Here is a 12262-nt window from a genome sequence, read left to right as displayed (position 1 = left end):
CGTGGAAAAAATAAAAATATGCTCGTCTTCCTCCATCGAAACGTAATATTCGACTCTCGTCGTCGCTTAGATATTAATCCGTAATTCGTGTACGCGTGATATTTTGTATAAAACAAACAAACGACGAACTTTTTCGAAAAAGAGAAGAAAAAAAGAGAGAAAGAGAAAAAAGAAAAACGATCCTCGACAACGATCTCTCGTCGAACTGTTTCGATCGGACGCCGAAGGATGGCGCGCAAAACGCAACGACAATTCGAGTTCTCGATTCCGTTCGATCGTCGCGCCCGATACAAACCTCGAACGATTTAAAAAAGAAATACACACATATATATATATATATATACTCCACGATATAACGAATTTTCGAATTTCGATATATATTTGTTCTTCGAACGATGGCCAGAGTGCGGAAAAAATATTGCGTGTCGCGCGCTCACCGTTCGACTCGTTCTTATCTTCTTCCCATCCTCGTAGATCGAATCGAAATAAAATCGAAATAAAAGAAGAAGAAGAAGAGTTTATCCGCGTTACATCGACGGCAAAGTTGGGACGAGGGAAAGGATCGGGGAAAGAATGAGAATTTCCCTTCTCCTGAGCGAAGGGGAGAAGAAAGGAAGGAAGGAAGACGAAGAAAGATGCGGGTCGAGATCCTCGTGATCCTCGGCGCGCTGGTCGCCTCCACCGATTGCTGGAGATCGACGAGCCCTGAGTCGACGAGGCTCGCGTCGAGAAGACGGAACGGGACTTCCTCCGAGATGACGATCGGCCTGATCGTCCCCCACACGAATTTCGGGAGGCGGGAGTACACCAAGGCTGTGAATCGCACGGTGGGCAGTTTGCGCAAGAGCAAGGGCCAGAGCAAGCTGTACAGCTTCTTGGATAAGTATAACTTCACCCAGCACTCGGTTCAGCTCAGCATGATGAGGCTCACGCCCAGTCCGACAGGTAATGTGCATAAGCCGAGTATTTCCTTTTTTTTTTTTTTCTTTTTTTTCCACTTTCCTCGAAAACGATCGACGAAAATTTTAACCATTTCGCTATATATAATCGCTCTGCATAAAATCCCACTGAGATACTCAGTCTGCACAAGTTGTCACTGAGGTGCTAGGAGCGACTATAGTCAGTCTGCACAAGATGCCACTAAAGTACTACGAGCGATTATAGTCGCTCTGCATAAAATGATATCATTGAAGTATTACAGGTGACTATAATCGCTCTGAATAAGATGCTACTGGGATGCTATATTGCGATTATAGTCACTCAGCATAAAATGATGTTACTGAGGTCAATGAGGTATTACAGGTGACTATAGTCGCTCTGCATAAGATGTCAATGAGGTACTACAGGCGACTATATTCGCTCTCCATAATAAGATGCCCTTTTGCTATTACAGTCGCTTTGTATAAAATGATACTATTGAGGATATTACGGCCGACTAATCGTTCTGCATAAGATGTCACTGAGATACAACGGATGACTATAGTCGCTCTGCATCAGACGCTATTGTGAAGTTCTATGGGAGATTATAGTCACTCAGCATAAAATGATGCTACTGAGGTCAATGAGATATTATAGATGACTATAGTCGCTCTGCATCAGATGCTATTGAAGTGCTATGGACGATTATAGTCGTTCTGCATAAAATGATATCATTGAAGTATTACAGGCGACTATAATCGCTCTGCATCAAATACTACTGAGATGCTATATTGCGATTATAGTCACTCAGCATAAAATAATGCTACTGAGGTCAATGAGGTATTATAGGTGACTATAGTTGCTTTGCATCAGATGCTAGTGGGATATATGGGCAATTATAATTGCTCAGCATAAAATCATGATGCCACTGAAATACTATAGGTCGATTATAGTCTCTCTGCACGAGATGCCGTATATCGTACGATCGCGCATCGAGTATCTTTCTCTAGAAACTTCTTAGCATCTTTCTCTGGAAACTTCTTGGCATCGATATTTTGTTTTTATCGTCAATTTTTTTTCTTTTTTCGATAAACACCGTCAAAGTAACTCGAATTGAGGCGATCTTTCTCGTGCATATTTTTGGTCAGATTTGGAGAGACTTTTTTTAACTCCTTGACTAGAGCATCATACGGTAGAAATTCAGTTACGCCCATGTAAACGTATTTCAATAATCAAAAAACTGAATTTCACTACGTTAAAACGATGTTATTTATTTCTTTGTGAACGTCTGAACCTAACTTGCTATGAATATCTTCACGAGAACTCAATGACCATCCCTTCGTTATTATCTTCCCGTTTCTTTCCTTCCTCTCCGCCAAAAATGACGGGGAGGGAAAAAACGGAAGTCATAAAGAATTCATTTCAGCGGTGTTCGCACGACCGTTTCGCAATATTTCCACGCTGCGGACTCGAAAACAGGACGATATTGGCTCGCTCTTTCATCTATCTGGACGACGCGCGCGCGGAAAGAAGAGCATTCCTCTTCCTTCTTCGAATTAATCCTCCGCCTTCCTGCCCGCCAAATTTTCAAATATACACGCACGGCTTAACATCCGTTTTTCTCCTCCGTTTTATTAACTCGACGCGTCGTTCGTTTCGTCTGACTCGTTCCACGGGTGTTCGGTAATAAAATTTGTTGCAAAGTTAAACAAGTTCTAATTCCGGAAGACGATCGAAAGGAAAGTTGGCGTGTTAATGAAGGTTTATGTTCAACGCTTAAAAGTTCACAGGGTTGTGAAGTTTTGACGATCGAAAGGATTCCCAAAGTTCTGACGCAAACTCTCCACGGTAATCGAGATTAAATAATTTCCCAATTAAATTTCCCCTTTTTTATTTTAATCCTAAAAAATGAAAATAAAGTAGAAATTCGAAGCTTTCTTTTTTTCTTTCGAAAACTAATCTCGTCTAGCTTCAGTCCGTTCCTGTAGTAATAAAATTGATTTATTACTGAGAGTATCGAAAATAAAGTTCGTACGAAAATGAAGATTTACGTTTATCACTTGATTTCAAAGTTCGAACAGTTCTGATACAAACTTTCGATGCTAATCGAAATTCCAATTAAATGTCCCCCTTTTGTTTTAATTCTAAAAAATGAAGCGAGAAAAATGAAAATAAATTAAAAATTCGAAGCTTTCCTTTCCAATTTTTCAAACCCGCTCCTAGATCTACGTAGTAACAAATTGATCTATTACAAAATTTGTTGTTAACAAGTTCTATCCTAAGACGTTTATCGCTAAATTCACAAGCCTCCAACGCTCAAACAATTCTGATGATCGAAAGGGTTTCCAAGCAGCTTCGATGTTCCTCTCACTCGTCTCGTGAGATCTTGGATAAAGCATACAATCGGCCAATAACACCGTGGACTCATCCTCGATCGAGCAACATCTCCCAATCCAAGGAAAATTCCTAGAACGAGGCGCCGAGGGGCTACAGAGCCCCTTTTCCTTCCACGAAACCGAAGAGCAACTCTTGTTCTTCTCGAGTGATGCGGCTGGGAAACGTCGTCGTCTCGAGACCACGCCCGATTCTTTCCAACGCTGAAAGTATCCTCCGAATTCGTCTCATTCCTCTCGAGGGAAACCGTGTCTGCTCGGGCAGAATTTGTTTCCAATTCCGTTGGAATATTATTATTCCAGAAAGGAAGGAAGGAAGAAAGGAAGGAAGGGAATGGCAGCAGTGGGGAGAAACCGTGTTCTCGGATCGTGAGAACGTTTAGGGAAAAGAGATGCGGAAACAAGGCTTGAAAACAGGGCTCGACGTTTCTCATTCTCGTTTTCATCCACCTGTAGCTCCTGTAGTCTGTCAGTTTCTCGAGTTAGCATCCCACCACGACGTCGTTTCACGCGAGATTCTCGACGTGTTGCTGCTGCTCCTCCTTGTCGGATTACCTTCGATCGATCGATCGATCGATCGATCTTGTTTTTGAGAAGTAGCTCGACAACGAGATATGTTCGATGCGCTTTCCAATATTTCTTCTTTCTTTTTTTTATTCGAGACACATATCCTGCATGTGTTTCGTATATATTCTTTTTCGATTAACTTTCCAATCAACCGCCTCGACTCGTCGGGATTCTCTTGTAAAACCGTTCGACGTCCAATTCGCCCGGCTGGATCGCAGATCCAGGAAATACACGGCTTTGGGATAATCGAGCCTCCGAACGTCGCCTCAAATTTTTCGTCACGTTGCTCTTGTGACGAAAAAAAAAAGAAAGGTAATCGAAAAGTATTCGGGCTTCTCGTTTTCCTTCGCCTCGATCAAAGTGAAAAATTCGTTGGAAAATTTCGGTGGAGAATACAATTTATTCTCTGCTTTTATCCATTTTCCGATTCCAAGTTTCGTTCCATTCCTTTTGTTCCTTTTTCGCGCGAATTATCGCAACACAGAATCACAAACAGAATGATTTGTCAACGATTCTTTTATACGCAACGAGAGTTGGAATCGTAAAAAAAATCGAGCCAGCTTCTCGTCCGACTAAACCAAATTAATAATAATAAAATAATTTTTCGAAAAAAGAAACATCTTGCAAATACACGCGCGAAAAAAGGAATGAATTTAACGAATTTCTCGTTTCGAACGGTTTCAGGAAAGCGGTTTAGCGGTTATCGTCCATTTAACTCCTAATAATTCGATCCCTTTTGTCGTAGCTGTTGCACGCCGATACTCTTACACCCAATCGCTTCCTTCGACACGGATCGATCTCGTCCCTCAAGATTGAATCACTCCAAGACTCTAGGCATTCGGATATTTAGATTTCCACCTCCTTCGCGTGTCTGATCGAACGAAGACAAAGCTCTGTCCCATTGTTTAACCGCAAGATCGCATCTGAACGAGAGATCAAATCGATCTCGATTCAACTTTGAATATTTTTTTCCAGCTAGCTCGAGTGAGAGGCGACAGAATCTTTATTCGTGCTGAATCTCGATTAATAAGAGCGCGGTATACTGATTCGTGAATGGGTTTCTTGGTTCTTTGTTTCTTTATCGTTGAGTAAATGTTGAGTATATAATTATATAAAATACAAAATAATTTAACCGTATAATTTTTAATCGAAATCTTTCGTCAAATGTTTTGATGTTGGAATGAACCTGACATTTATCAACTTCGAAGCTATTGATTAATGAAAATTGTTTCATTTAACTTATGGTTAAAAGGTAAATACGCGACGTTTCATGAGCGAGAGACATCAACAGAATCTTTATTTATCCTAGATTTCGTTATCTTCGATTAATAAGAGCGCGGTGTATCGATTCTTGAATAGATTCTTCTTTGTTTCTTTATCGGGAAACGTTGAGTAAACTTTAAAACAGAGACGAGATATCCCGATCTTAAATTTCTCCAGAAGTACAATCTCAACAATATTCTCAGTTAGTTCAGATTCAGACAATCGTGACGAAGGTAGTATAAAAATTTAGAAATGGATTTCGAAAACAGCTCGAGATCGTATTCGTGAAGGAATCGATGATAGAGAAAATGAAATAGTGATACGTGTAAAGTAGATGTAAAGCGACAGATCTCCCAAGATTCTAATAATTCAGAATATAAATGTACTTCACGTAATCGTTCGTAAGACTAAATCATCTCGAGTTGATTTGAAACGAATTCGAAGCCGAAAGGGTAAACAAGCGACTTTTCGTATTCTCGAGCAAAATTCGAGATAAATCGTTTTGCATCGGTTATTTACCAGCGATCGGTTTACACGAAGAGTCACGACGAACAACAGATTGGATATCGGTTATTGGTGGCGCACGTTCCGCGCATCGATGTTGACAATCGGCCAAACTCGATCTTTCGCTGCTCGTGCCTGGTCGCTCGAGCCACCCTCTCGTTTTCGTTCCGAACGTTGCTAATTACGCGGCGCGAAATTTACACGCGGATATCGAGAAAAGTTTGGAACGGACGTTGGAAATTTTCGAGAGGATGTCACGTTCGCCTCTTGCCACGAGCCTCGCCAAATCGTTTCGTAACAAGCGCTTGTTAAAGTAACGAGATATATATATATATATAGGCGAAAAGTGAGAAAAGTTGTTTCATTCTCTATTTTATATTTCTATTTTACGTACTTCTTTATAGAAGAGAACGAAGTGTACATATTGGTGAAAAAGGGATCTGTGAAGAGAGGAATAGAGAGGATCTTAGTTAGTGCGAAGAATGTAATTGATAAATGTATTATATATATATATATATATTTGATTGAAATTTCTGCGGATTAATAAGATTCGCCCTCGTAAGGAGAGGAACTTAATTACATAAAGTTAATACGAATAATATAATTAATAAACTGATGGATTTGATTGAAATTTCTGCGGATTAATAAGATTCGTCCTCGTAAGGAGAGGAACTTAATTACATAAAGTTAATACGAATAATATAATTAATAAACTGATGGATTTGATTGAAATTTCTCTGGATTAATAAGATTCGTCCTCGTAAGGAGAGGAACTTAATTACATAAAGTTAATACGAATAATATAATTAATAAACTGATGGATATGATTGAAATTTCTGCGAGTTGATAATAATCGTCCTCATAAGAAGAATCGTAAGAAGAGATAGAAGATAAAAAAGTTGTCAAGAGAGGAATAGGGAGGATCTTATTTACTTTAAAGTATAATATAATTAATAAATGTATCATATATATAGATTGGTAGATTTGATTGAAATTTCTGTGGATAAGGAGAGGAACAGAGAGGATCTTAGTTGCATAAAATTAATACGAAGAATATAATTAATAAATATATAATAATTACGTATAAATGCATTGGTTGATTTGATTGAAATTTCCATGGGTTAATAAGAGTCGTCCTCGTAAGAAAAGATAGGATAAGTATTCAGAATATAGACTGGTAAAAAAGCTGTAAAGAGAGGAACAGGGAGGATCTTATTTACCTTAAAGTATAATATAATTAATAAATGTATCCACGGTTAATAAGAGTGTCGTGCTCGGCGGGGAGGACTTCTCGCTCGCGAAATTAAGAAAGCGGTGGGAGGAATAATGGGGCGGGGGATGGGAACGAGGACAGGAAGAAACGGGGTCAACACCGAGCGCATCCGAGAAGTGGAAGAGTTTTGTGGGACAGGTCAGGATGCGTCCATGACTCGAATGACGGTAGTCGATTTCGAGTTTGCGTTGTAACGCGACCGATCGATCCGATCCAAATCATGAATAATTAATAAATATTCCAATGAGATCTTTCTCCATATTTTGGATAATAAATATTCATAGTGGAAAATATTATCGTGTTATTACATTCGATATCACCATTTAATATTTAAACGGTATTTTAAATCGTTCTATTCTTCTTCGCCGTATTCCAAGACTCTCGTCTTTTCTCTTTTTTCACCTTTTCCCGCAATTATCGTCTGAATCGTTCGAGATGAAAATATAAAACACTGGTAAATAGTCTTCGATCTCGTCACGACTGCTTTAATCCAATCACCTGATACGCAAAATGATCGAAACTTCTTCTTCGTCAAACGAATTATAAATCGTATCTCGAACCGATTTTACTTATATTTGTCCTCAATCTCCACCGTGAAAATAGAGCAAGAAGAACGAAAAGCCGCGAAGATGAAGTCGTGTCGAAGAAAGATTATTAGATCCGATACGTTTTATCTGGCGATATCTGTATCGTCTCTGAGATTGAAACGGATTCTGTATTATTATCAAACAAAATATAAACGGAATAAAAAGTATTCCTTTCGAAATTTCGCTCGATCTTTCTCGAAAGTTTCTCTCGTAAATTCGACGCTCTCGTAAATGCTCGGTCGAATATCGTTTCTGTGTATCGAGATCGTAATCGTTTGTCACAAGCGAAAGGAAGCGTTTAACGAGCGATAAATCGCGCTGCAATTGGTCGGAACAATTATACCGATAACGAATCGCGCCACCGCGATAATATCGTTATCTTCGTTCGTTCGAGAAACTCTATTCCATTTTATCGACCTGTGTGTGTGTGTGTCTTCTTCAACACTAAATCGCGTGTTCAAATTGACCGTGTTCGAACTTTTTCGTGTATTTAAACATATTTAACCTTTTGCGCTCTCAGGCATCGCAACGCGATAACTCGACGAGAGGTGACTTTCAGGCACTACTTGGATTGATGCAGCAATTCGAACGAAAATATTTATTTATGTTTGATTTTTTTTAAAATATCGCTTCACGAATGGATTCCTAATCTCTTTAAGTATAATCTTATAAAGTGTGGAATAATGTACTATCGAATCGTTAGATTTCTATCTGAAATAAGAGCGTGATTCTCGGAATTACCGAACTATTTTCGGCGTTAGTTCGAGTTTGACATTCGTGGAAATATTATTTTCAAAGTTTCTTTCGAGTTTTGTAAGCTAAGAGTTTTGGAATACTATTGTAATGAAATTAGTTCGAGTGGAGATGAGTTTGATTTTTCGTTATTATTAAATAACGAAATGATTTCTGTTCGTTACGAAATTGACGATAGAGAGAAAGAAAATAGTAATGGAGATTGAGACGCTGTAAGAGAAAGTGAAAAATAAGAATAACAGACAATAAACGAGAGCACGTTATTGGGATTGTTACGATTATCACGATATTTATCACGATATTCCTGACAAACCGAGGATACATGTTGATGAATTGCTTTGTTATTAAAATATCACTTTAATATTCCACAAATTTTCTTTCTTCACACGATAAGCATACGTAAAATATCAAAATATAAAAGTTTACACGTTAATTTGTGCGTGAAATCATTTTAAATTAGCTAAGAAATTCACCGAACGGAATCGTTGGCTCGCTCGAGTTAAAAAGGTCCGGAATGCAAAGAGTTAAACTTATCACATCGCTATCAAACTTTTCCTAAAACATGCATACAATATATTTTTCGGTATTTACTTTCAGTTTACTTTTTTCTTTCCAAGAAATATTTGTCTTACTGACGCGGTAGGAATAAGTATACAACAACTGTCGATAGGTTAAATTATGAATTCCTGAAACGTGTTACGTTTCATCCAAACAAATGTTACGAGCCGTATCACTGTGTTTCTTCCATGATCGAACGAATTTATCGTAGCGAATTTTACAGATCTTTATTTTCATCGAAGAACGGTTATCGATGATGGCTCCGCACTCTCTCTCTCTCTCTCTCTCGTGTTTCAGAGATCTTGAAATCGCTGTGCAACGACTTCCTCCCGAAAAACGTGTCGGCCATCTTGTACCTGATGAACTACGAGACGTACGGGCGCAGCACGGCCAGCGCCCAATACTTTCTGCAGCTGGCCGGTTACTTGGGGATTCCGGTGATCGCTTGGAACGCGGATAACTCGGGATTGGAGAGAGTGAGTGGATGCAAATGTTCCTTTTTCTTTCCATTCTACAGGGTGTGAAAAAAAGAAGAAGAAGAAGAAACGTACTTCGAATTGTCCTCGAAAAATAAAAGCTTTCTGCTCAATTTCCGGATCGAATTTCTCTCTCGATATCGTCGATCCGTTCGTTTGTTTCGTTCTCACCTTCGTCAATGTTTATACATTCCTTGATTTAGAAGAATTCTAGCATTTTGTTACTTTTTCGTGTCATTTATTAATTTCAACGTTCCATTGAAATTTAGTTTGGTTGAAGTCAATTCGACGAGTTATTATTCAATTGTAATGGCGAACGATCGATGTTGTATGTGATCGATTAGTTGCTTTTTGGACGAATCAACGTCCAGCTCGCATAACATACAGTTTTCAAAAAGGAAAAATCTTCGATCGATTCAGTTTATACACAAGTGCGACTCATATTTTATACATTTTATGCGTGATTGCTTGTTTTGATTCCGTTTTCCCCTTTTCGCGCGATGGTTCGAATAATGATAAAGAGCTAACAAAATTATTGTTTCTCCGGTTTTGAGCCCTGATACGAGGATTTAATTTTTAGAAAATTTAAAAAAAAAGAAAATACATAATGAAAGCGCTTCGAATTTGGCAGGCATGCGATAAACCGGACCCCCCGGAAATCATACTCTAAATGCTATAAATTATTCGATAGAGATACGAGATATCATGAATACGTAACTACTTAACTTTATGTTCGATTTACAAAGAAAAAACAAGAAACTTATCGATAATGATTGAAAAATTTACTTCTTCGTAAATTTGCACAATATTTCCCAACTCGACTATAATTGTCCGCCTATCTTGCTTAAACCCTCGTTAAAATAATTTGAAAAGAAACAATTATTTCTCACATTATTCGAACCACATCTTCTTTCTATTTTCGATCGAATCGTTCCACAACCCTTTCCTCTCGACTGAAAATAATCTTCTCTCCACTGTTGCTTGTCAACTTTCATCGTCATTCCCTGGTCGTAATTCATTTATAATCAGAGGTGGAAACATTGGTTGCAGAGGGCGTCGCAGAGTAATCTGCAGTTACAGCTGGCGCCATCGTTGGAGCACCAAACGGCCGCTATGCTGAGCATCCTGGAGAGGTACAAATGGCACCAATTCAGCGTGGTCACCTCGCAGATAGCCGGCCACGACGATTTCGTGCAGGCGGTCCGCGAGAGGATATCCGAGATGCAGGACACATTCAAGTTCACGATATTGAACGCGATCCTGGTCACCAATCCGCACGACCTGATGGAGCTGGTTAACAGCGAGTCGAGGGTGATGCTCCTCTACTCGACCAGGGAGGAGGCCATCTGGATACTGAGCGCTGCCCACGATTACAAAATCACGGGGGAGAATTACGTGTGGGTGGTGACGCAGAGCGTGATCGAGAATCTGCAGACGCCCAGCCAATTCCCAATCGGGATGTTGGGTAAGCGAATAAAGCGTTGAGAAATTGAGAGTTTGTCAGAAATATGGACAATTTTTTAAATTTCAAATTTCCACCCACGTTTCTCCGCGTTGCTCGCGGGAATAAATAGAATTCGATTATCGCAATTTGAGATCTCTTTTACGAGAAAAAGATGAAGATCGTACGTGTTCCCGACGTCGAAAACAGAATTCCATGAATTTATTTTCCCTCGGGTGAAGGGTGGCGGCCCGGAAGGAAGGCATCAATTCCCGATTTCCTATCCTCCTCCACCCTCGTTGAATCGCCTTTTCAACAACTGCCCACTCGACGCATCGACGCGTTCGAGGAAATTATTCCAACATCTTCCTCCTTTACTTGTAGTTCGATTTATGAAAATCTTTTCCATCTGCGATACGATAAGACACGATACGAGGATAATTAAAAAATTAGCCGAAGGTCTGATTTCCTTCCTGAATCTCTCCCTCCCTCTCTTTCCATCTCCTTTCCGCTTGATTTACAATCCCCCGATATACATCCGCGAAATCCCAATCTCGAGGCAAGGCAGCAGCCGGTGATACGAAAGCTTTTTCGATTCAATATTTCGAAGAGGGAGAAGAAGGAGAGACGTGCGATGAAAAGGAGGAACAAAAGGAGAATAGAAGAATTGCTCGCGAGAAGCTCGGTTATTGACAAATATTCGGCGAATTTTTTAGCCGCCGAAACGTTCGGTTTTATTGTTCGTAGCTGCAAACTCATCGATTTTCAAAGCTTTCTCCGGCCGCACGCGGGGATATCGTGTATCACCGATATCGAAGGAACCGGAGAACGGAAACGTTAGGTTGCGAATAAAATATTCGAGAGGGATTCGTTTGGAAATATGACTTTTCTCCGAAGAGAAAAGAAAAAAGGGGAAAGAGAAATTTAATATTCTCCAAGCTTGTTTAAAGCTAATGGAATGATCGTCGTATCGATACTTTCGGATAATTTTTGCACGATTGTTGGGAAAAGGCTGTAATTTTTACCATAATAATTTGTATGATTTCTCCTTTGCGCTCCAACGGTGACTCGAGAGATGATTTATTTGATTTTTTTCTAAATATCGCTTCGTAAAGCTCTTCACGTTTAATCCTATGAAGTGTAGAAAATGGTTTTTTTCTCTGCAATTAGATGATCGAATTATATATTTTTCGGCGTTAGTCCGAGTTCGACAGTCGTGGCGATGGAAATATTATTTTCAAAGTCTCTGAGTTTTGTAAAAACGTGAAATGAAGATGAGCGAATGTGATTTTTCGTTATCAAATATTGGTAATTGCTTTATTACTAAAATATACTTTAATATTCCACAAAATTTTCTCTCTTCGCGCGATACACGTGAAATATTAAAATATTAAAAGTTTTATATATATATATATACATTGATTTGAAATCGTGTGGACTCGTTGGCTTTTCTCGAGTGCAAACCGTTAAAATTATATCGAAGGGAGAGAAAGAAGGAGACGAGAACACGAGTTTATCTCGATTCATTT

General features: G+C 39.2%; 1 protein-coding gene across 2 annotated transcripts in view; it reads left to right on the top strand.

Moving 5' to 3' along the window:
- Positions 1–817: 817 nt before the first annotated feature.
- Nmdar2 (glutamate ionotropic receptor NMDA type subunit 2) overlaps positions 818–12262 on the top strand; it is a 63262-nt gene continuing 51817 nt past the window's right edge. For both annotated transcript variants that reach the window (XM_031915947.2, XM_012485704.3), the window contains exons 1-3: positions 818–945; positions 9114–9292; positions 10343–10757. In XM_031915947.2, the coding sequence (XP_031771807.2) occupies positions 918–945; positions 9114–9292; positions 10343–10757 (622 nt within the window). In that variant the 5' untranslated portion in view covers positions 818–917. The remainder of the gene's footprint in view (positions 946–9113; positions 9293–10342; positions 10758–12262) is intronic.

This window comes from Apis florea, unplaced genomic scaffold (assembly GCF_048593485.1).
Source record: "Apis florea isolate Af1SG1 unplaced genomic scaffold, ASM4859348v1 contig_3170_pilon, whole genome shotgun sequence".
Lineage (NCBI taxonomy): Eukaryota > Metazoa > Arthropoda > Insecta > Hymenoptera > Apidae > Apis > Apis florea.
The sequence above is the reverse complement of the archived record's forward strand: the minus strand, read 5'-3'. Positions and strand labels throughout refer to the sequence as shown.